This window comes from Physella acuta, unplaced genomic scaffold (assembly GCF_028476545.2).
Source record: "Physella acuta isolate Inbredline_101_S28 unplaced genomic scaffold, ASM2847654v3 ptg000456l, whole genome shotgun sequence".
NCBI classification, from domain to species: Eukaryota; Metazoa; Mollusca; class Gastropoda; family Physidae; genus Physella; species Physella acuta.
The window spans coordinates 71,275-97,145 of NW_026731975.1; the positions used below are offsets into that span (position 1 = coordinate 71,275).

At 38.2% G+C, this 25,871-nt stretch overlaps 1 protein-coding gene across 1 annotated transcript; it reads left to right on the top strand.

The window, feature by feature from the left end:
* The first annotated feature begins 3,300 nt into the window (after nucleotides 1–3,300).
* LOC131943430 (ATP-binding cassette sub-family C member 5-like) lies at nucleotides 3,301–25,769 on the top strand. The gene is made up of 20 exons (XM_059303559.1): nucleotides 3,301–3,462; nucleotides 4,733–5,038; nucleotides 17,221–17,359; nucleotides 18,157–18,336; nucleotides 19,481–19,631; nucleotides 20,461–20,608; nucleotides 20,719–20,804; nucleotides 21,005–21,178; nucleotides 21,533–21,595; nucleotides 21,722–21,806; nucleotides 22,084–22,232; nucleotides 22,608–22,715; nucleotides 22,835–22,949; nucleotides 23,110–23,351; nucleotides 23,541–23,612; nucleotides 23,943–24,067; nucleotides 24,461–24,533; nucleotides 24,965–25,168; nucleotides 25,466–25,643; nucleotides 25,753–25,769. Exons 2-20 carry the CDS (start codon nucleotides 5,020–5,022, stop codon nucleotides 25,767–25,769), a joined length of 2,328 nt encoding a protein of 775 aa, XP_059159542.1. The 5' UTR covers nucleotides 3,301–3,462; nucleotides 4,733–5,019.
* The last annotated feature ends 102 nt before the right edge of the window (nucleotides 25,770–25,871 follow it).

Consider the following 25,871-nt stretch of genomic DNA (forward strand, 5'->3'; position numbering starts at 1 on the left):
TTTAGTTCCCAGATCATTAGTTCCCAGATCATTAGTTTCCATATTATAAGTTCCCATATTATTAGTTTCCATATTATTAGCTCCCATATTATTAGTTCCAATTGCATTAGTTCCCAGATTATTAGTTCCCAGATCATTAGTTCCTAGATCTTTAGTTTCCAATCTTTAGTTCCCAGATCATTAGTTCCCAGATCATTAGTTCCCAGACCATTCGTTTCCAGATCATTAGTTCCCAATCTTTAGTTCCCAGATCATTAGTTCCCAGATCATTAGTTCCTAGATCATTAACTCCCAGATCATTAGTTCCCAATCATTAGTCCCAAGATCATTAGTGTCCAGATCATGAGTTCCCAGATAATGAGTTCCCAGAGCATTAGTTCCCAGATCATTAGTTCCCAGATCATTAGTTCCCAGACCATTCGTTTCCAGATCATTAGTTCCCAATCTTTAGTTCCCAGATCATTAGTTCCCAGATCATTAGTTCCTAGATCATTAACTCCCAGATTATTAGTTCCCAATCATTAGTCCCAAGATCATTAGTGTCCAGATCATGAGTTCCCAGATAATGAGTTCCCAGAGCATTAGTTCCCAGATCATTAGTTCCCATATCATTAGTTCTCAGATCATTAGTTCTTAGATTATTAGTTCCCAGATTATTAGTTCCCAGATCATTAGTTCCCAGATCATTAGTTCTCAGAACATTAGTTCCCAGATCATTAGTTTCCAGATCATTAGTTTCCAGATCATTAGTTCCCACATTATTAGTTCTCAGATCATTAGTTTCCAGATCATTAGTTCCCAGATCATTAATTCCCTGATCATTAGTTCCCAGATCATTAGTTTCCAGATCATTATTTCCCAGATCATTAGTTCCCAGATCATTAGTTCCCTGATCATTAGTTCCCAGGTCATTAGTTCCCAAATCATTAGTTCCCATGTCATTAGTTCCCAAATCATTAGTTCCCAGGTCATTAGTTCCCAAATCATTAGTTCCCAGGTCATTAGTTCCCAGGTCATTAGTTCCCAAATCAAATCATTAGTTCCCAGGTCATTAGTTCCCAAATCATTAGTTCCCAAATCATTAGTTCCCAAATCATTAGTTCCCAGGTCATTAGTTCCCAAATCATTAGTTCCCAAATCATTAGTTCCCAGATCATTAGTTCCCAAATCATTAGTTCCCAGGTCATTAGTTCCAAAATCATTAGTTCCCAAATCATTAGTTCCCAGGTCATTAGTTCCCAGATTGGCTGAAACCGGTAGCCAGATAAAGATGTGTACGGAAACAACACGGCATAATTTGATACTAAACGCATGTGTGTATACGTGTAGTCAGCAAGAATTTTTTTATTTCTTTAATTTAGAAAGATATGTAACACTAGACTTATCTTTTAATCCTCACTAAAAAACATAATATCTAAGGCGAAACACTATCGTTTCTTTCCTCTATCTGAAAAAGTAGGCCTACTATTTTTAACCTGGTGAAGTAGAGTTCACTTATTCACTTATTATAAACCAACAGTCCATACAAGGGAGTGCAACAATTTGTTTAATAACAACAGTGACATAGGCAGTTGAAGGGATAATGTGGTCAGCACTATGCCCAGCCGCCTTTACTTTCCTAAACGAGAGTTAGCTACCCATCACAGCTGGGTGGACTCCTACGGACACGAACCCGGGTTCGAACTCGAGACGGTCGGGTTAGTAGTCGTATGTGCTACCTATCGACCATGCATTCACTTCCCTCCATTTGAGCATCATGTATACAAACGGCGGTCAGAGGACCACCACTGTCGATTAACACACAGCGATCAGATGCTATTAGCTCACGTTTGTCTAAATTAACCACAAAACGATATTTCAATATGTTTGTATTTTAAGTATAGAAATAGTTTATTCTTGAGATTTGTTTGTTCTTGTGATCGTTTGTTACACTATTTCCATAAACACAGTAGTCAGGAGTTCAAGCGGGATAATTGGCAGGAACGATCACTCTTTTATTCATCAAATGAAGACGGGAAATCACTATTTTATGAAATACGATGGAGTAGTTAAATTATCGTGTATTTCGAACAGAGGCGTAGCGACCCTTCCCGGCGCCCGGGGACTAACTCTCAATTTGGCGCCCCCTCGGGAACAACCTTTCAATTTTCAATTCGCACCCCCCCCCCTCAAACTTTCCATTTGCTACCCCCCCCCCCCCCCCCCCCCCCCTCATATATATTTTCTATTTATAATGCAAAACTGCAGCTAAAATGAGATTTTAATTTGTTTTTCCAACCCATTTTGGCGACCCCTAGGATCGGCGCACGGGGACATATATACCCCCCCCCCTCGTTACGCCTCTGATTACGGATTGGATAAAGAACTTACAAATATACAACCCTAACTGGATTAAGTCTGAACACCTCCGTCGGTTAAGAGATCTAATCTTTCTTAAAGCTTGATTATGAATCAATTATCGATTGTGTTATTTTAATTGTTTTCCTTAATTATATCAGTTTCATATTTCAAAGTGACTTCGGATTAGCACCCCTCCCCCCCTTACCCCTCGAAATAAATTGTGTGGGGATGTGTGTGTGGTGGGGGGGGGGGGGTGGGACTTAAATTACCGCTGTCTAAGCATCGAAATTATGAATTCCGAGACGGATGTCTCTTTATGAACTTTTCTCCAAGTGCTTAGTTACGTACGGAAATAAATATAATACACATTTTAACCCCTCTTTATTTACTTTTGCTAATAGATTTTACACCTGAAAGCCTCCACCCACGCCCACACACTGGGGCGTGAACCAACGCCCCCAACACCTGTCTACATTCTACCAGCCTTTATCTTTTGTATCACTTTTAAAAAGATTTTTTTTTTCGTTAATTATATCACCTTATTTTTAACTTTTATTTTATTTACAAAGCACAGCGCGAATAAATATGTCAGCACTTCACAATTTTTTTTAACACCGAGATATAAAAGATCAAAGCCAACTCAAAACTGCACTGTTAACAAGGAGTGTTAAAAAAAACCGGGGTACAAATATATCGTAACACCGGAAGACTGTTCAACATTGTCAGAGTTTGATAACACTGTGTAGACTAAGCGATCACAAGTGACTTTAAAGTGGTGTTTCAGGACTTAAAATTACACGCATCTGTTTATTTCGGAGTTATCTGCTCATAGATAAAACAACAGTCCGTACAAAGGAGTGTATCAATTTGTTTGTTTAATAACAGGTGTCTATATTTAAAATCACGTGTGATTGGGAAAAATAACTTAAACTCGTGACAGTTAATTTGATAAAAGTTTTGTTTAAATGTTAGTTGTTTTAATTAAATTATTGATCTGATTTTCAAAATAGTTTCTGGCATTTTATTCGGTGATGTGTGTTAAGGCCTGTTGGGTTATTTATTGCGTGTGCTGCTAAACATTGACAGTCGTTTGGTGAAACGTGTGTCGTCTGCTTGTTGAAAGTAAGTTGGATTTCTCGATTTTTTTATCGGACATAGTCTAGATCTGTTAGAAAAACATTTCTTGCGGTGTAGAAGATCTTTACACTTTGTTTTAATGATAGATTCTAGATGTCCGTAGGCTATGATGTCGCAGCTTCTAGGTAACGAAGAGCTGTTTGGCGGAATGAAACGGAACGATGATGGCTCTGTCAGGAGTAGGATTAGAGTAATGTAAAGGAGGAGCGGGGGAGGGGGTTCTATAAATGGCGTCACGTTTTTGGACGATTTTACACCCCCTCCCCATCGTCACATATAGTCAAATAAAACAGCCCCCCCCCCCTCTAAAATGACGTCACACCTCAGCCTATCCCCCTCCCATCAAAATTGCAGTTTAATTATATTATTTTTAATGTTGACTAAACTCGGTCATCTTAGAGTGTATTAATCAATTACTAGATCTAGATCTAACACCATTTATAAATCAGCTTTCAAAAGCGCGAAATGACGTATAAAATTCAGCTAAGAGCATTACTTTTTAAATGTAACACTGTGACGTCTCTGTTTCTGAACACCCCCCCCCCACCCCCATTTCACACATCGTCACCAAATTCCTAACCTTCCTCAACCGACCGACCCCTTATAAAGTTTGACTATCTTCACCGTGACCCGATTAAAGTATTAACATCGGCTAGTACAGGATCGACTGTAGAGTACAAATTTTAAAAGGCGTCATTTATGTGTGTGTTGTTTTCCTTGATTGAACTCTGTGAGGCACTTAAAACAACAGACAGAAGAGGGAGAACCACTCAACCATGTTAAAAGATTAAAAATAAAACCCTTGCCGGAAAATTTGTAAACCCTCACTTAACTGTTCGAGATTGGGTTTTACGATAGACTTAACGAAACAAATAATGTAATTTAAAAGTATGAATGTAATATACGTGTAACTTCCGGTTATATTGTAACCAGTGTTTCTTCCTGACTTTTTTCTCGGGGGGGGGGGGGGGGGGGGGGGGGGCTACATATTCTGGGGGGGGGACGACACTGGTGAAAATAAATGTTTTCTATATATATTCCATTTCGTTTGGTTGGACAAAGGCTATGGAAGCAAATCAAAAAAGAAAAGCAGGCTGAAATCGGAGTCATTAGCCTCAATGGCGCATAACCAGTTGACACGTATACTTAATTGTACTGGAGGGGATCCTGTTCCAACACTAAAATTAAGAACGAAGAAGAAGAACTTTATATCAAAGTCTAATTTGTTGTTTAAATTTGTTTCGTTTTATTCTAGGTTTGACAACATGACTATGTGGATACTAGCAACGAGTGGATAAAGACATGTGTGGATTTAACACAGACTGGATACGAAGTTGTCAAACAACAGGATATAATCTATTCAATTCCAGTTAGAAACTTCAAGAAATTGTCCAGAGCTAGTAAATACTGATTTTATGCAAGGAACTGTCAAGTCAAAGTCTTTATACACGATTGAGAATAATTGTAATATTTGTGTTGTTGTTTTAAAAAAAAAATTGGAATAATTCAAGGCAGAAATTTGGAAAATAAGTTGTCTCGTTCATGGACCAAGAAGACATAGGTAGGTTGCTCTACGTTGTTGTGGTGTTGTTGTTTTTTTTCGTTTCAATGGATAAAACAACAGAATAAGTTAAGTCCTACTAACAACTAGATGTAGTTGTTATTAACTGAATGAATGGGTGGGCGTATTGATGATACAAGTTTAGCAATAGGATTAGCCTAAACCCATTTCTTGAACCCAACCACCCCCCCAGTGTTTCTCTCAGACAACCATTCGGGAGGACCGCCACCCCCTCCACCAAGCATGTCTACAGCCTTTAAACCCCACCCCCCACCCCCCTCCTCGCCCCCAGAACGAAATACAATTTTATATAGAAAATATATACTTTTACCAGTGTCCGCCCCCCCTCCCCAAAAAAAGGTTTCAAGTGCCCCCCCCCCCCCATTCCTTCCGCGGAGAAAAAAAGTCTGAAAGATACACTTCCCCTCCTTATTACCCATTCTTTGAAGAGTGACAAGTAAGCATAATTCACACTCGGAACCATCGTTGACCAAACCACTCTGTGAATATATCGGTAAGAACCATCGAATCGAATTCGTACTGAGATAATAATAAAATAAAATAAAAACAAGTAGATCTATATCTATAACAAGCTTTACATAGCTTTGCAAAAATTAGAACTCGTCACACCAAAAATTTATTTTGTCTTTATAATACCCCCCCCCCCCCCCAAGTCGTTCAGTTTCAGTTCGGTGTTTATCTCACCTTTGCTCAGATGCTGTGTGCTCTAAATATGATATTTGAACATATAGACTAGATCTCTATAATAAACTGCATTGATGCGGCGGGTCTAGTCTCGTTCTAATTTTAGCAACCAAATGTCAGCCCCGAGGCAAACTTTCTAAAACGGGAACACCCACATTTATTTCAAGACTATTTGAGCTATTTAGGGGTGGGGCGAGGGGAGGTTGTTATGATTGATATATAGACTGATAAGATCAAGCGAGGTGTTTGAGATTTTTTTCTCAAGGTCTGCGTGACCTAACTTTGGTGTAAATAACTTTTGATATGGGTCGATGTTCAGCTTCGATAATATTATAAATCTACACCAAAAAAAAAAAAAATAATAATAATAATTGACAGAACTTTAATTTAAAATTTAGAAATATGAAAACACGTTTCGGTATTTAGACTTCGTCAAATGAACGATAGGTTAAAAAAAAAATAAGTTGAATAGAAACTTACCAAAGGGAAAATATTATGTGTGGTCGTTTTTTAATGTTTTAAAATACATGATTAATCTGCTCTATGCTTATACAACATCGTCTTCAACAATGTGTATTTTATTCTTTTCTGTCTAAATCGAATGATCAGTTTCGAATAGCCGATCAGTAAAAGATGGGCATTGGTTTGATGCTGTCTTGTATTTTAACAGCGTTGTGAACTAGAAAACGGCATTCGGAAAAGCGGCACTTAATGGTGTCACCCCCCCCCCCCCCCCAGAGGTATAGCGACCCTTCCCGGGGACAAACTTTCAATTATCGATTTGCACCCCCCACCCCCGTCAAACTTCGATTTCTACCCCTCCCCCCCCCCCACATCAAATAATTTTTCTCTATATATTTTGCTATTTTATGCCTTGGTGTCACCCCCCCCCCCCCAAATGGTGTCACCCGGTGCGGTACGCACCCCCCCCCCCCTCGCCACGCCTCTGCGGGAAAGTGTCTTTCGTGAAAACGTCCGGCCCCATTGTAATATCATAGTATACCAAGGGAAACAATCATGAGCTATATTCTTAAAAGTGGTTAAAAATAAAGATAAAATTCTGTACTAAAAGAAACAGTTATTTTTTTTATTATATAATTAAGTAAGGCTTTAACATTATTTTAAATTAGCTGTATAATTTTATATTTATTAGATTTGGAATTGTAATTTAACTGTATTTCAAAAACAAAACTGTTAGCTATATTAAATTTGTTATATATAAAGAAAAAATTATTTCTTTCATAAACGTTCATCACAGAAAATGTCTATAACAACTATTTTTTACCTACATTGAAGACCAATATCAAATTATTAGATTTGCGAAGCTACTTTAATACTAAAGGGCAACTGTGTGTCCATTGAAAAATTAACACGCCGCATCCATTTTGCACATCCCAGGTGAACATTTAGCTTAATAAGCTAAATCTATAATTATACCTCTTGATGGTTTATTTTCTTTTAAAATGTGTTGTATAGGGATGTATATAACATGTATGTTTTTTAGTTCAATGTTAAAAAGCTTAAAGTTGTTGTGTTTATGACCTTTAAAATGTTGAAATTGTAAAACATAAAGCAACACCTGATTTCTTTAATACAGCCTAATTCCCTAACACCCCCCCCCCCACCTCCCATGCCACTGCCGGGGAAGGAAGGGAAAAGGGGGAGGGGGGGGGGGTAATTCGATTCGACGTGTTTTCAAAAATAATATGAATAGTTTTCTCTATTGACTTGAAATTTGATCCACATTACACAACACATGTAGCACAATGTCCTTCCCTGTGGCCTGTAGCACAATATGTCCTTCCCTGTGGCCTGTAGCACTATATGTCCTGTAGCCTGTAGCACAATATGTCCTTCCCTGTGGCCTGTAGCACAATATGTCCTTCCCTGTAGCACAATATGTCCTTCCCTGTGGCCTGTAGCACAATATGTCCTTACCTGTAGCACAATGTCCTTCCCTGTGGCCTGTAGCACAATATGTCCTGTGGCCTGTAGCACAATATGTCCTTCCCTGTGGCCTGTAGCACAATATGTCCTGTGGCCTGTAGCACAATATGTCCTTCCCTGTAGCATAATGTCCTTCCCTGTGGCCTGTAGCATAATATGTCCTTCCCTGTAGCATAATGTCCTTCCCTGTGGCCTGTAGCACAATATGTCCTGTGGCCTGTAGCATAATATGTCCTTCCCTGTAGCATAATGTCCTTCCCTGTGGCCTGTAGAACAATATGTCCTTCCCTGTGGCCTGTAGCACAATATGTTCTTCCCTGTAGCACAATGTCCTTCCCTGTGGCCTGTAGCTTAATATGTCCTTCCCTGTGGCCTGTAGCACAATGTGTCCTTCCCTGTGGGCTGTAGCATAATATGTCCTTCCCTGTGGCCTGTAGCACAATGTCCTTCACTGTGGCCTGTAGCACAATATGTCCTTTGGCCTGTAGCACCATGTGTCCTTCCCTGTGGCCTGTAGCACAATATGTCCTTCCCTGTGGCCTGTAGCACAATGTCCTTCCCTGTGGCACAATATGTCCTTCCCTGTGGCCTGTAGCACAATATGTCCTTACCTGTAGCACAATGTCCTTCCCTGTGGCCTGTAGCACAATGTCATTCCCTGTGGCCTGTAGCACAATATGTCCTGTGGCCTGTAGCACAATATGTCCTTCCCTGTGGCCTGTAGCACAATATGTCCTGTGGCCTGTAGCACAATATGTCCTTCCCTGTAGCATAATGTCCTTCCCTGTGGCCTGTAGCATAATATGTCCTTCCCTGTAGCATAATGTCCTTCCCTGTGGCCTGTAGCACAATATGTCCTGTGGCCTGTAGCATAATATGTCCTTCCCTGTAGCATAATGTCCTTCCCTGTGGCCTGTAGAACAATATGTCCTTCCCTGTGGCCTGTAGCACAATATGTTCTTCCCTGTAGCACAATGTCCTTCCCTGTGGCCTGTAGCTTAATATGTCCTTCCCTGTGGCCTGTAGCACAATATGTCCTTCCCTGTGGGCTGTAGCACAATATGTCCTTCCCTGTGGCCTGTAGCACAATATGTCCTGTGGCCTGTAGCACAATATGTCCTTCCCTGTGGCCTGTAGCATAATATGTCCTTTCCTTTAGCCTGTAGCACAATATGTCCTTCCCTGTGGCCTGTAGCACAATATGTCCTTCCCTGTGGCCTGTAGCACAATATGTCCTTCCCTGTGGCCTGTAGCACAATGTGTCCTTCCCTGTGGGCTGTAGCATAATATGTCCTTCCCTGTGGCCTGTAGCACAATGTCCTTCACTGTGGCCTGTAGCACAATATGTCCTTTGGCCTGTAGCACCATGTGTCCTTCCCTGTGGCCTGTAGCACAATATGTCCTTCCCTGTGGCCTGTAGCACAATGTCCTTCCCTGTGGCCTGTAGCACAATATGTCCTTCACTGTGGCCTGTAGCACAATATGTCCTTCCCTGTGGCCTGTAGCACAATATGTCCTTCCCTGTGGCCTGTAGCACAATGTCCTGTGGCCTGTAGCACAATGTCCTTTCCTGTGGCCTGTAGCACAATGTCCTTCCTTGTGGCCTGTAGCACAATATGTCCTTCCCTGTGGCCTGTAGCACAATATGTCCTTCCCTGTAGCACAATATGTCCTTCCCTGTGGCCTGTAGCACAATATGTCCTTCCCTGTGGCCTGTAGCACAATATGTCATTCCCTATGGCCTATAGTACAATATGTCCTTCCCTGTAGCACAATATGTCCTTTCCTGTGGCCTGTAGCACAATATGTCATTCCCTGTGGCCTGTAGCACAATATGTCCTACCCTGTGGCCTGTAACACAATGTCCTTCCCTGTGGCCTGTAGCACAATGTCCTTCCCTGTGGCCTGTAGCATAATATGTCCTTTCCTGTGGCCTGTAGTACAATATGTCCTTCCCTGTGGCCTGTAGCACAATATGTCCTTCCCTGTGGCCTGTAGCACAATGTCCTTCCCTGTGGCCTGTAGCACAATGTCCTTCCCTGTGGCCTGTAGCATAATATGTCCTTTCCTGTGGCCTGTAGCACAATATGTCCTTCCCTGTGGCCTGTAGCACAATATGTCATTCCCTATGGCCTATAGCACAATATGTCCTTCCCTGTAGCACAATATGTCCTTCCCTGTGGCCTGTAGCATAATATGTCCTTTCCTGTGGCCTGTAGCACAATATGTCCTTCCCTGTGGCCTGTAGCACAATATGTCATTCCCTATGGCCTATAGCACAATATGTCCTTCCCTGTAGCACAATATGTCCTTCCCTGTGGCCTGTAGCATAATATGTCCTTCCCTGTGGCCTGTAGCACAATATATCCTACCCTGTGGCCTGTAGCAGTCCTTCCCTGTGGCATGTAGCACAATGTCCTTCCCTGTGGCCTGTAGCACAATGTCCTTCCCTGTGGCCTGTAGCACAATATGTCCTGAAGCCTGTAGCACAATGTCCTTCCCTGTAGCACAATGTCCTTCCCTGTGGCCTGTAGCACACTATGTCCTTCCCTGTGGCCTGTAGCACAATATGTCCTTCCCTGTGGCCTGTAGCACAATATGTCCTTCCCTGTGGCCTGTTGTACAAAATGTCCTTTCCTGTGGCCTGTAGCACAATATGTCCTTCCCTGTGGCCTGTAGCACAATATGTCCTTCCCTGTGGCCTGTAGCACAATATGTCCTTCCCTGTGGCCTGTAGCACAATATGTCCTGTGGCCTGTAGCACAATGTCCTTCCCTGTGGCCTGTAGCACAATATGTCCTTCCCTGTAGCCTGTAGCACAATATGTCCTTCCCTGTAGCCTGTAGCTCAATGTCCTTCCTTGTGGCCAGGACATCCTTGATCGCGCCAAGAGACTTTCAAACACAATTAATGACACAATGGCTGCCAGTGTAGTCATGCATGACGACACGACCCATCAACCACCAAACCTTCAGGCTCAGATATCAGCCGTTACAAAAAAAAAACCATTCAAGTATCACGGATCTAGTGAAACCTAACCCTAACCCAAGCCGACCTCGACAAACAACACAAAGCTTGACTGACAATCTCTCACTGATTCCTATCTCATCTCATTATTTTTCTGCGAATTTTTTGTTTGTTTTTTATTGTTCCGCATACAAAAATCTAACAATGTCTATATAAAACATATCTAGAGTCTAGGATTTCTTAGTTTGTCCTTAGCTAGAGTCTGTATAAAACAGAGCTGATTATTGTTTGTCCTTAGCTAAAGTCTATATAAAACAACTAGGTCTAGTTTGCCTTTAGCTAGAGTCTGTATAAAACAGAACTAATTCTAGTTTGTCCACAGCTAGTGTTGAGCTAGAGTGTATATAAAACAGCAGTAAGCCTGGTTTGTCTTTAGTTCGAGTCCATAGTAAACAAAACAAGGACTTCTTAGGTGTTTTTTCTGTAATTAGAATCTATATAAAACATAATAAGTATTTATCATGATACTATAATGTTACTGTCACTATGTGGGTGTTGCTTGTAAAACTGTTTAGACATCACCTCTGGTGTGGTAGTATGGAAACAGTAAAGAGATGACTGGCAATATTTACTTGAATCTTGATAGATTTCTCATCTTAATTATACGAGTTCCTCATCATCTTTTCCCGTTCGTGCCCTAAACACATGAGGCAGATCATGTAGAGTTTAACTGTTTCAGACCTCGGCAAAGTGTGGTCAGTACTATGCCCAGCCGCCTTTACTTTCCCTAACCTAAGTTAGGTACCCATCAGAGCTGGCTGGGCTCAGGGTCGTTCTACTGACTTGAACCCGGATTCGAACTTGAGGCTCTCGACTTAGCAGACTAGTACACGTTTCAAGCCCTTTAATTGAAATTAATGGCTCTTATAGAATTTATGTTTCCCGTTGAATTCCCATAACCCCTCGGAATTTCCACGACCCCTGGTGGAATTCCCATGACCCCTGGTAGAATATCAATGACCCCTGGTAGAATTTCAATGACCCCTGGTAGAATTTCCATGACCCCTGGTAGAATTTCCATGACCCCTGGTAGAATTTCCATGACCCCTGGTAGAATTTTCCATGACTCCTGGCAGATTACCACGACCCCCGATAGAATCCCCAGAGCCCCTGGTAGAATTTCCCAGGACCCCCGATAGAATCCCCAGGACCACTGGTAGAATTTCCCAGAACCCATGTACACCCAAGATTTAGATAACAAGCGGCGTATCTACCTGTCACCAGACCAAGGTATGAACTATTTAACCTCCGGCCCAACTCAGCCCTTTATGGGGACGTAGCATTGTCTTCACGCAAACAACGTAAAGAAATTCGCCAAACACACGTTGCAACTCTTTTAATCTAAAACAAATCTGATTTTAAAATATTTGAAATTACCTGCTGAGGTGGTCGTAAATTATTATTTTTTTTACACGTACAAAAGAATTTAACGAAACCTTGATATTACGACAGGTTAATGATGCGACAGGTGGAAAGACTGACAGGTATATTGTCTGGCAGGTAGATCATATGACAGGTTTATTGTGTGACAGGTATATTGTCTTACGTGTAGGTTTGTGTGACATACAGGCAGTGGCGTAGCGAGGTCGGGTGTCACCCGGTGCGGCACTTAATGATGTCACTCCCTAGAGGCGCAGCGACCCTTCCCGGGGACAAATTTTCGATTTGCACCCCCCCCCCCCTCAAACTTTCGATTTGCACCCCCCCCTCAAACACTTTTCTCTATATATTTTGTCACCCCCCCTAAATGGTGTCACCCGGTGCACCCCCGCCCCCCCCCCCTTCCTCGCTACGCCTCTGCATACAGGTTTTCTGCACTGTCTTTCCCCCCCCCCCCCCCCAAGCACGTCCACCGCCCCCCCCCTCCGCCCCATATATGCTCTATATTGAAAAAATATACTTTAACCACTTTAAGCGACCCCACCCCTCCCGTCGACCCAGGAGAAAAATGTCTGAAAGAAACACTGGTGACATTGTGTGACTTGTGGTGTGAATGCCGATCATTGTGACGTCATGCTAATTTGGTCTTAGTTCAATTAACTTTACACAGCAAGTAGTTGTTAGCTGAAACGTCCCATGACAATTTGTGTTATGACTTTATGCAGATTAGCTGTCGGGTTTTCAAGTTGTACACAGTTGTTTGTGATGTTTTAAGCATGTCTGCAAGAGACGTTTTCATTATGCTTATCTATGACGTTTTACGCAATATCCAATGACGTTTTATACCTGCCTGTAAGTTACGTTGTGCACATGACTATAAATGACGTTTTATGTCTGCTCGTTAGTGACGTTTTACGTATTTGCTGTTAGGCCTATCGTTTTATACCTGTCTGGTAATGCAGATTCGGGTCTCTCAATTTCCGCTCATAAACATCGCGATGTTAACTTACCTCGGGTTTGACAAATGCCTGCATGTTCCTCTATTTTAGACAGTATTTTGCAGTCAGGGCCGGCGCTACAGGCGGTCGCCTAGGGCGCGATGCCTAGGGGGGCGCAACTTGTTTAATCGCTATTATCAAAAAGTACTTAATAGTTAATAACTTTTATAAAGGAGTAGCGATCTATTTCGGCATTCAGGACGAATTATCAATTTTGCACCCCACCCCAAAATTAGGTCTATATAGGCCTATATTTATTCGCGATGGTGAAAATGCAACCCCACCTTCCTTATTTGGAAAGGTCGGGGCGCTTTTTACCAGCCACTTTGCCTTTTTAATTTTGGTGTCACATAATTGATGTAGAAAACGATTAAATAAAGTTCGTAATTTAAATTTCGAACATTTCAAACGGTTATCTAATTTGAATAGGGCTTGTAAGTCTCGTTTTCTCTGACTTTGAATTAGAAATCTGTCCTGGTGTATAGAGTTTTGTAATGACGGGGTGTTCAAAGTATTGTAATTGTTTGGTAAGTTTTGATGAATCGTTTAGATTTGTTAGTAACGGCGGAAGGCTGTTGCTGATATGGTATGATATAGGTATATAGTATCGAAGTGTTAAAGTGTCTTAATTTTTATTCGGCTGTTATGTAAATGAAGGCAAGGTCTAATGGAATTTGATTGGTAAAAGAGAAATGATAATGTGGGTGATGAAGTATCGTAGTTCTGGAGTTCGGGAGTATTGATTCTTGTGGTATTAAGGTATCGAATTATATTGACTGTTAAAGTGTGGTAGTAGGTTAAGTGAAATCGTTGTTGATTGGGAGTACCGTTAAACGAGTTGGTGTTGTAGTTATGGAGCATCGAGTCTAGTTATGTTTAAGTATCGAAGTTTGATATGTGTTGTGAATGTAGTAGATTATATCGAGTAGTCGAGTTAATCGTAAGTTAGATGATTTCAATTAAGTACGGAACACACAACAAAGAAAGGTGGGCGTTCTCTAATTGAAAATCTTTAGTTTTTTTAGGAATCTATATTACCACTCTTAAAAGTATCAATATATAATATTAAAAAGGATGGGATTTAAAACTAACATTAAACTTTGTTTTTTCTCAAATTATATTTTTTTATATTTAATCAATAATTCTAGCAACGTCTAAATCAGTTACATGTGTTTGGAATGGATTATTTGAAAGGTGTCCCCCTTATTTAGGGGATCCAAAATATATATCATGTAGGTTAAAACTAGATACATTTATGAGTCTGTCATCAGAATTGAATAAAAGTATATTGTAATAAAGCTAACATGTTTAGACTTTCAAACAAAACCTACAGTTAAGTATTCAATGAGTAAAATATTTTCTTTTTACAAGGTTACATTGCTAATATAAAAGATTTTTGTAATTATTACGTTATGAAATATAAAGCGTTTTATTGTGTTTTGCAAGCATGTCTTACTTACACACTGGTTAATTTAGTTATTCTTGTGAAAGTTATTTCCTGTGAATAAAATTTTGGAATTCGGATTTTCAAATGGGAGATAATTCGTTGTTTAACTTTACATTCATTTAAAATTCCTGCACCTTAGGTTGACCGCTTACATATAAATACAACTTTAAGTTATTATTTGCTATTGTAAAAATTATATAGAGCTTAAGTTCTAGGTAGGTTTTTTAGCATTGTCAAGTTGAAAAACAAATACACCAGTAGCCGATGTAGATTGCAATACTTAATATTAGTAAACATACAGTCTTAGTCGTAAATTAAACATCTAATTAATAGTCTTTTCATATTTTTCACCCTCTCCTAAAGGATCCATGTATAACAATTTTAGGCTGGAATCTATAACATTTCTAACCTTTTATTTTTCAAAAACAAAAAAATCGTTTCATAATCACTCAATATAGACATCTTACAATTATAACTAAAGACAGTCAGTATTTCTTCCAGAATTTTTTCTCCGGGGGGGGGGGGGGGGGGGGCACTTGACATTTTCGGGGGGGGGGGGGGCGGTAGACTTTCTTCGGGGGGGGGGGGGGGCGGACACTGTTAAAAGTATATATTTTCTATATAAATTATATAAATTTCATTTCGTTCGGGGGGGGGGGGCGGTAAAAAAAATTCAGGGGGGCATCGCCCGCCCCCCCCCCCCCCCGAAGAGATGCCTGGAAGAAACTCTGAAGACAGTCAAGCTTAAAACAGGTACGTTCCGTTTTGGAACTCAACTTGGGAGGACTGCATAGAGCCCAACACTACAAGAATATATTTTTTGCGGTTTTTTCCCCAGACTTTTTTCTCCCGAGAAGGGAGGGGGAGCACTTAAAATTTTATACGGGGGGGGTCTATGTCGTAAAGTACAAAGTAGACTCGTGGACTTAGCAACAACTTCAATAAAATGAAGGAATTAGTACAAACTTTTGAGACGAAGGAGGCAAGTAAAATTTGATTTTGATGTCTACTGATAACGTGTATGCAAGTGATAATAAATTAATACGTCACTTTTAATTAATTGTTTTCTTACACATATGTTTTAGTAATTAATTTGTGTGAAAGCGGGCGTTTTAAGAAGTTTTGCCAAGTCGCTAAATAACCTGGAGCCGGCACTGCCTGCAGTATTACCTCAATACGTTTTAAAACAGTCTGTAGATAGAACTATAACTAAATGGGAAACAATTTTTGTACAAACAGTTAGGATGACAAGGTCCAAATATCTTTTATTTAAAAAAAAATGTGGGTTAGGCTAAAAAAGTTAGTTTTTTGGCTTTTTCAATGGATCCCCATTCCCTATCTCTTATCACCTTCATGTATCACCATCACTTGTCACCTTCTTGTTTCACCATGACTTGTCACCACAATTTATCACCATCTCTTGTCACTTTCCTGTATCACCATCGCTATTCACCGCACTGTATCACCATCGCTTGTCACCACACTGTATCACCACACTGTATCACCATCTCTTGTCACTTTCCTGTATCACCATCGCTATTCACCGCACTGTATCACCATCTCTTGTCACCACACTGTATCACCATCTCTTGTCACGATACTGTATCACCATCGCTTCTCACCTCATGTATCACCATCTATTGTCACCTTCGTGTATCACCATTGCTTGTCACCTTCCTGTATCACCATCGCGTATCACCATCTTGTACCACCATCGCTAGTCACCACACTGTATCACCACCGCTTGTCACCACACTGTATCACCATCTCTTGTCACCACACTGTATCACCATCGCTATTCACCTTCCTGTATCACCATCTCTTGTCACCACACTGTATCACCATCGCTTATCACTACACTGTATCACCATCTCTTGTCACCTCATGTATCACCATTGCTTCTCACCTTCGTGTATCACCATCGCTTGTCACCACACTGTATCACCATCTCTTGTCACCACATTGTATCACCATCGCTTGTCACCACACTGTATCACCATCTCTTGTCACCACACTGTATCACCATCTCTTGTCACCACAATGTATCACCATCGCTTATCACCTCTTGTATCACTATCTCTTGTCACCATACTGTATCACCATCGCTTGTCACCACACTGTATCACCATCGCTTGTCACCTCTTGTATCACTATCTCTTGTCACCACACTGTATCACCATCTCTTGTCACCTTCATGTATCACCATCGCTTGTCACCTTCCTGTATCACTAACCCTTGTCATCACCCTGCATCACCATCTCCTGTCACCTCACTGTATCACCATCTCTTGTCACCTTCCTGTATCACCATCGCTTGTCACCACACTGTATCACCACACTGTATCACCATCTCTTGTCACCACCCTATACCACCATCGCTTGTAACCTTCATGTATCACCATCGCTTGTCACCTTCCTGTATCACTAACCCTTGTCACCACACTGCATCACCATCTCCTGTCACCTCACTGTATCACCATCTCTTGTCACCTTCCTGTATCACCATTGCTTCTCACCTTCGTGTATCACCATCGCTTGTCACCACACTGTATCACCATTGCTTGTCACCACACTGTATCACCACACTGTATCCCCATCGCTTGTCACCACACTGTATCACCACACTGTATCACCATCTCCTGTCACCTCCTTTAACCACAGCTACATATTATCCAGCAGGGCACAATGGCGTGAATTCATCCAACGGTAAAATGTCTTCCAAGAAAGAGAAAAAAACAGCCAAGGTGAAGGGTGGAGGAGCTGTGAAGGTCAAGGACGGACTGGTCAGATCTGTTAGCCAGTCAATAGATCAGAGAAAGTAAGTTATATCGAAATATCGAACTGTTTTAATCAATTACTACAACATATTGTATCGTTATATAAAAATATCCTGTATCTTAACCCAAAAGGTGTCAGAGCGAGAGAGAGAATTTTTTATTAAAATTAGTAATTTCGCTGTAGTGTCACCCCCCCCCCCCCCTATATCCTCATCCATTGCTACTCATCTTAAAATATTAGCAATAATATTGCTAGAATTTGCTTAGAATTGTATTATGTTTTTTGTTATGGTGTATCTCTGTTTCTCCCTCGAAGAAAAAAAATCTGAAACATTGCCCCCCCCCCCCCACCCCTGAATGTTTCAAGAGCTTCCTTTAGAAAAATGTCTGAACATAACGATTAAATGATCGAAGCTAACGCTAACTTGGCCGTTTTTGTTTTTTTCAAAACAAACAAACAAAACTTTTAGATTCTAAACGAAGCAATATTTACATTACCTGCATCTAGTCTATCTTGTCACGTCCAGGTTCGGGGAGGGGGGAGGGGGGGGGGGAGGGTCTGGACCGCACCAGACGTCCAGACGACACCCGAACAGTGTTTCATCCAGACTTATTTTCCGGGAGGGGGGCACTTGATATTTTCGGGGGGGGGGGGGGGGGGGCGGACACAGGTAAAAGTATGTTTTCTATATAAATTCCGTTGCGTTCGGGGGGGGGGGGGGCGGTAGACTTTCTTCGGGGGGGCTTAGCCTTCCCCCCCTCCCCCGAAGAGATGCCTGAAAGAAACTCTGCACCCGAACCATGTGTGCATCATACTTTTCTTTTACCCCATTCTCAGTGCTATCTACGGGAAAAGCTCCAAATTGATCAGAATTGAGGTCAGCCGGGCGGGCATACTGTCCCGTGCCTCGTTCTGGTGGATGTGGACCATAATGCTCAGCTTGTACAGACGAGGCATCAACCGATTGTTTACCTTCCGGTTCATGGACGAGGACACAGCGGAAACAAATGTCCAGCTGTAAGTAGCGAAACACACCACACACACACACACACACACACACCACACAAATACAGTCGCAGAGCTAACACCAATGTAACTTATGTTGCGATATCAATAAAAAAAATTCATATATAGGAATTGTCATGTTGCTAACTATATATAGATATAGGGCATATATATATATATATATATATATATATATATATATATATATATATATATATATATATATATATATTATTTATATGCGGATATTTATGATGTTTATGAATGTGTATGTTCGAAGTCGTTCTAGCTGTATAGAAAATCTGGAAAGTTAATCAGGTTTTGTTGACCGGGGCAGAACTCCCCCGCCTCCTCGCTTAGCTGCGCCAGTGATGAAAAAAAAAGAACCTTTTAAGCCAAATAATTACAAAGCGAAGATATTTTAACAGTATATTGAAATTTTGATCACAGCTTTTTGAAAAATCATCTTGCAATTCAGTTTTAGACACGTTAAATCTTCCTGATGATTTCCTCCCTTTTCTTCATAATAATTCCCTCCCCTTTGTTAAAATGTGGTAATAACATTTTTTTTAACCACGATTTTCTCGAGAAAACAAACCAAGTTTTAAATTATTGTTGTCTAAAACATTTCCGTGCCGTTACAATGTTTGGGCTTTGCACCTGCACCTCAAGCAGCGGTCGGGTATCTTTCATCACGTCTGCGGGCTGCCTGCTGTTTCGTTCAAAAAGGTTGAAAGCATAAACAATCAAAATATTTCACAGTATCACATTTTCACATTAGCATTTTCAGGGGAGATCACTCGGCTATTCACTGCCCAGTTATTTTGTTGGATCAGTCGTTTTTTTAATGAGAATTAGAACATTTGATTTATTAAGGGATTTTATATATTGTGAACTTTATTAATCAAGACTTACAACTTAAATCGTATTTAGATGATAATTTATTTACAAAAAATACAAAAAATTAACAGTTAGTAATTCAAGGGGGGCAACTTGATCAACTGTTGGAACAACCATACATGGGATTATGAAAAATACTATAATAAATAAAACATTTTTTTCTCTTATAAGTTTTTTTTAAATAATAATGTCAGTTGCAGTAACTCTTTTTCACTTCAAAGATTACAACTAAGATTTTTTTTAAATTGTATTTCAGTCTGGAAAAAGCTTGGGAGGAAGAACTAAGGACAGAAAAATGTCAAACTGACATGTCGCTGAGCCGGGCCATGAGGCGGGCCTTTAAAAAACATTTACTGCGGGCCGTGTTCGTCATCTCAGTCACATTCTCATTCTCATTCCTGGGATCCGTAAGTCGATATCCGCAGATATCTACAGATATTTACAGATATTTTTAGATATAAACATATATGTATAGTAATTTACACGCCTCCGTTGGTCACCAATACCACACCGTTTAAAAAAAAAAATTAAAAATAAGATACCAAAGGTATAAGAAGTTCAATCCTGGTCACTCAGGGTATTTAATTTTGGATTTGTAGAAAATCAATATTTACTGGTACAAGTGGAGGTCAGCGGTATGATAATATTGATAAAGTACCCCTTCGGATTTAAGCGCCACGTGGGCAGATGAAGTAGAGTTAATCTGTTTTTAAAACAGCACTGGTAGGGTCAAAGCGACCTCAGTTATAACGAGGTAGCACTTATACCCAATACCGAAAGGGTTAAACTTACTATCCTCCAAGAACTGGGGGGGGGGGGGTGGATGGGTCCCGTTCGGAGTCCCGATGAGGGTCTGCCCCTAACGCCCCGATCGAAATGGAATTTATATGGAGGGCATATATATATATATATACTTTTACCAGCGTCGCCCCCCCCACCCCCCCGGGAGAGGCGCTGCTCCCGTTCGTACCCAAGACACACGTTCCCGAAGGATTGTGTGGTCATCCGCCTGTGTACCCTAACGTGAGTTGGATCTAAGTGAAACCGGATGTCTTACAAAATTATGATTAGCGTGCGTACCGTCTGATAAAAATGTAACAATCGGTTTAAAGTTTTCTATAGCATTAGTAGTTATTGTTTAGGATTTTTAAATGAACTGGTTGTGTAATACACCGTCAACAAACTTGAGTCAATTTTTAAAAACTATTTGAATTAAAATTCTTGTACAACTTGCAGGCGTGCATACTTCGTTTGCTGTTGGACCACATCTCGTCTGTTGACCCAGATCTGCAGACGGGGCTCATAATAGTTGTCGCCCTTATTTTGTGCGAGTTTTGTCGTTCTTTTACTTTCTCGCTGTCGTGGAGTTTAAATTATTTGAATGGTAAGATATATTAAAAGAAAATATGAATTTATGATAAAAAAGCTACGGAGATAATGGTTTTGAATTAACATGATAATTAACAGTTAATTAAACTTTTAAAATTATTACAGGTATGCGAGGTCGGGCAGCTGCAATGGGTTTGTTATACAAGAAAATACTCAATTTGAGAAGTCTTCAAGATAAAAAGATAGGGGAGGTAATTTTTAAAAATAAAGGGAGGCTAACAAAAAATATATTTTAACATTTTTGTGAGTCAGAGTAGTTTCCCTTATGTAGACCCATCGTTTTTGTGTAGCGGTGTGTAAGTTTAAGTTAATTATATTTCGATGTGTAAATTTACAAATTATATTCATAGTAGTGTGTAAATTATATTGTTGTAAATTAATTTATCCCCAGCTAGTCAATATGTTCAGCCATGACAGCCAGAGAATCTTTGAAGCGATGGTCAATGGACCTTTTGTCATAGGAGGGCCGTTTGTGTTCTTGGCTGGTTCCATTTACCTGGGTGTTCTCATGGGAGTTTGGGCTTTAGTGGGCATTGGCACTTACATTCTTGTTTTTCTTGTTATGGTAAGTTTTTAGTGTAGGGCTTTAGTGGGAATTTGCACTTACCTACCCAAAAATTCAGAAGATTCAAAAAAGTACTACAAAGAATCTTAGACCTTAGAATATCATAATGATTGGTATCTGTATGATACTATACAGTGTATAGTATAGTATTGAATTATTAATATTGTAATTATAGCACCATCTTAAACCTGATTCATAATCTAAATTTAACTTAAACTCTGATTAGATTTAGAGACAAAAAAATGGATATCCCGATTAACTGATTAATATCACACTGCCAAAGAAAAGAAGTGCATGTTAATCTTAGTAGTGATAGTATTTTTAAAAATTACAATTATGTTTTACAATCAACAGAAATTTTTGAATGATGGCATTGAACATTTTCGCAAGCAAGCTGTCTCTTTAACTGGCCAGAGAGTAAGTCACTCAAATATTACGAGTTGTAGCCAGCTGATGATTTAACTGCTTAAAATTTAAAACTTGGAAAAGTTTAAGTGGAAATAAGATACAGCTTTAATAATTGAATATGTCATGACATTACAGGTTGGGTTAATGACAGAAATTTTGACTTGTATGAAATTAATTAAAATGAATGGATGGGAGAGAGCATTCATCAACAGAGTAACAGGTAAGATTAATTTTTTTTTTAACATTTGTTTGTATATACATATTTTATATAACATTAAAGTGACATGGAAAAAGGATTAATTCTAAATATTTCATAACATTAGAAGAAATTATACATCATCTTTAGAACTAAATCAGGTTTAACAGTTGAAAAAAATATCACAAAAAATATTTAAATATGTATTAAAAGAAATCTGATTTCTATCTATGAATTAGCTTCTAGTGCTGGTGTACTTCTGTTGAATGAGTTAACATTCATGTATTTTTCTCACTATCAGAGAGACGACAGAAAGAAAGTAAGGCTTTAGAAGGTGGTGCTCTGCTGAAGAGTGTTGTGACATCTCTAGCACCAATGATTCCTGTCATAGCCTCTGTCTTCATGTTTCTGGGGTATATTTTGTCAGGCAATCACTTAACTGCAGCCAGGGTAAGCTAAATCTGTATTCAAGTGGATTTTATTGTTAGATTTCTGTTATTTATTGATTACCAAGAGGTAAAATTTGATGCTTTTAATTGGTTACTGTATGTTGTTCATTAGTAGTGGCCTAAACAAAGAGGTGCTAGCTGAACATTTGAGGCCCTTAGGATATTTTACATTTTTACTTTAAGACATTATTTACTTTATTTAAAATACCTTCAAATAGATATTCTCACATCTCCAATTCCAACTACAAAGCACCAATCTTAAAAATACTAAAATCTTGATTCTTGACAGTATTTAATTCTCATTTCAGTTCTTAATTATTTATTTTTTTAATTATATTTCTGCTTGTTTACAATTTACTCTTTTAAACTTTCCTAGGCTTTTACTGTTATATCAGTGTTTTACTCAATGAGTTTCACCCTTGTCACATCACTGTACGGAGTGCAAACACTCATTGATGTTTCTGTGGCTATGTCCAGGTATAAGGTAAAATATGTAGAAAAAAATTATCTTTTCATTTTACTCAAATTAAAGGTAGTTTTTTTTTCTTGTCTAACTATTTTAAAAATAAAGTTTTTCAATCTATTTAATTAATTCTCTTTCAGGAAATTCTGCTTATGCCAGAAAAAACTTCTTATGACAAGCCAAAAGATGGAGATGTTTCTGTGGAAATTAGTCTGGCAACTTTAACCTGGGAAACAGAAGAAGAAGGAGATTGTGGTACCGTTTTGTTTACTTATTAGAAAATTTGTTTAAAATATTTAAAAACTGATTGAAATGTTCATTTTCAAATGATAATTTATTCCGCAAAAATAAAATTGTGTGACAATATATGTTATTTTTAATTGTAAATTAATTATTGCTCTCAAATGTTTTGCAGAAGCAACAGACGAAGACAGTATTATTGCAGGTTTGAAATCAACTGAGATTAAAACGCTATCAACAACAACCGCAACAAAATCAAGCTACACCAAACACTCAGCCTCTAAAGATGCCGCACCACATTTAGATTCTGTTGAGAGTTCCGCCATTCTGTTACCTAAAAATGAAAATAGTACAGACACAGAAGGAAACACATCACTGTTGCCAGCATTACAGGAGATTGATATTTGTGTGAAAAAGGTAAATTGGAATGAGTTGTCAAAAACATTTTTCTAAATTATTCATTAGACTGAAAAATTATTTCAAATAAGGGCCTAAATCAAATTTTTTTTAAATTATTATTATATTGTTATATAACTGTATGTTGTTCTGTTTTCTAATGTTATATTTCAACATAATGTAACAAAAATAATTTGTATGGTTTTCCAGGGCGAGTTGATTGGTATATGTGGTATGAAAGGGTGTGGGAAAAGTTCTTTGCTGGCTGCCATTTTGGGAAGGGTAAGTACTTACAAAAGCTTTACTAAACATAATTCTTTTTAGAGTTGAAATTAGGACAGAGACAGTTGAATGGTAAAACAAAACACCTGATATTACAGTCCTCATAATCAGTAATTTATGTTTCAAACCTTACCTATGAGCCTTTACAACCTAATTACATAATTCCATCATTATTTACAGCATGATAACGATGGTTTTTTTCAAATTAAAATATAAAAAATATATATGTATACTATTTACCAATGTATATGTATATATATGCTCTTTTACATTGGTAGGATAGGTACATTTTTTTTAAATTTAATTTTTTTGTTTTATATGTTTTCTCAGATGCAAGTTTTAGAAGGGGAATTGAAAGTGAATGGATCCATAGCATTCCTAAGCCAAGACCCGTGGATTGTCAATGGCACCGCAAGAGATAACATCCTGTTTGGTCTGCCGTATGATGCAGTAAAGTAGGTCAATAACTGTATAATTTAAGAAATTCATGATTTTATGTGGTCATTGTGTAATAAATACATCTCCTATCTGTATATACTTTTTTTGTTTTAAGTATCTGAGAAATTAGAGTTGTGTTGACTCAGATACTTCTACTAAAGACTAGTCTAGAATTAAAATTGGAACCCATTTATTTCCATTTAAGTGGGCATTCAAGCTCTACAACTTGATCTCCTTCACTATATTTTCTGTTTCAAAACAAAAAAAGTTAATAAATAAATAAATAAATAAGTGTATATATATATATATATATATATATATATATATATATATATATATATATATATATCTATATCAATAAAGTAAGGCAATTAATTTATAACATGTATTTCAAAATTTGCATTTATCAGGTATGACAGAATAATAAAAGCAACAAGACTTGATAAAGACTTTGACACTTTCAGTGCAAGAGATGAAGTTGAGGTGACTAGGTTTTACAATTTTATTTTTACATATATTCACATATAACATATAAATGTGTTTCTAACAAACTTATTCTTAAAAAAAATATTTAATAATCCAGATGGTCATCACAGATTTTAAACTACCAAATATTGTGTAAGCCTACTGCACCTAAGCTACTGCATGTTAATAAAACACTTTAAACTATAAATAACCAACCTAATTATAATAAAAGATGCCATACACTTTAACCAATAATTATATTCAATTTTAGATTACATTTTTATTTAGTAACAATAATCTACTCTAATTGTATTTAAACAACAAATAACTAACCTAATTAAAATTTAAAAAATCATATTAATTCATTTACCGATAATTTTATTCACTTATGTTATTAAATTTCTATTCAGCAACAATAATGTATTTTAATGTTATTTATGTTATACTAGATTGGGGATCGAGGCCTGACACTTTCAGGTGGTCAGAAGCAAAGAATTTGCCTTGCTCGAGCTATTTATAGCGACTCAGACATTTTGTTGCTTGATGACCCCCTTTCCACTGTTGATGTAAACATGGGCCGCCATATTTTTGCTCATTGCATCAAAACAATTCTACATGAAAAAACAGTTTTCATGGTCACTCATCATTTAGAGGTTTGTTGAATTGAAGTTTATTTTTGTTGATTGTTTAAAATTAGTTTTAATGTCAAAGAATTTTAATACTAGACTTCAAGAAAATAGATTATTTATAAGCCTAAATATTTTAAAAATCTATTTTGAATATTTGAATATTTTATTGTATTTTGATTGTATACTTTTATTATTGAAATGTATAAATTCATTAATTTTATTTATTTAAATCATAAAAACTTAAAAAATAAGTAAAATATGTTTTATTTAACTGTAGAGTAGTATTTGCATTATTCAAACTTAATCTTTATCTTTTTGTAGTACCTCCCTAAATGTGACAAGGTCTTATACATGCATGAAGGTCATGTGGTTTCATTTGGCAGCCATGCTGAACTTATGACACAGAAGAGTCCTTATGCTGAACTGTTTGTTTTGTATAATAACAAATATGACAGAATTCTAAAGGAGAGAATGTTGTATAGAGGGGACAAGAAAGAAGGCAAGTGGATGATACTATTTTACCTATTTTTGTTAAAACATTTATATAAGTAAATATTCATATTTATATTTTATGTATTTTGAAATTAAATGATTTTAAACAATGTTAGTCTCTATCAACAATTGACTTTTTTTTTAAAACCAAGTGACAATTTATTTATATTTATTTTTATTTTTTTTAATTTAATTCTAAAACTAACTTCAATTCTTATCATATTTTACTTTTAAA

Coding starts and splice junctions, on each gene's coding strand:
- LOC131943430 (XM_059303559.1), top strand. Junction 19,632..20,460: donor CATTCTCATTCCTGGGATCC/GTAAGTCGATAT, acceptor TACAACTTGCAG/GCGTGCATACTTCGTTTGCT. Junction 21,596..21,721: donor TCTCTTTAACTGGCCAGAGA/GTAAGTCACTCA, acceptor ATGACATTACAG/GTTGGGTTAATGACAGAAAT.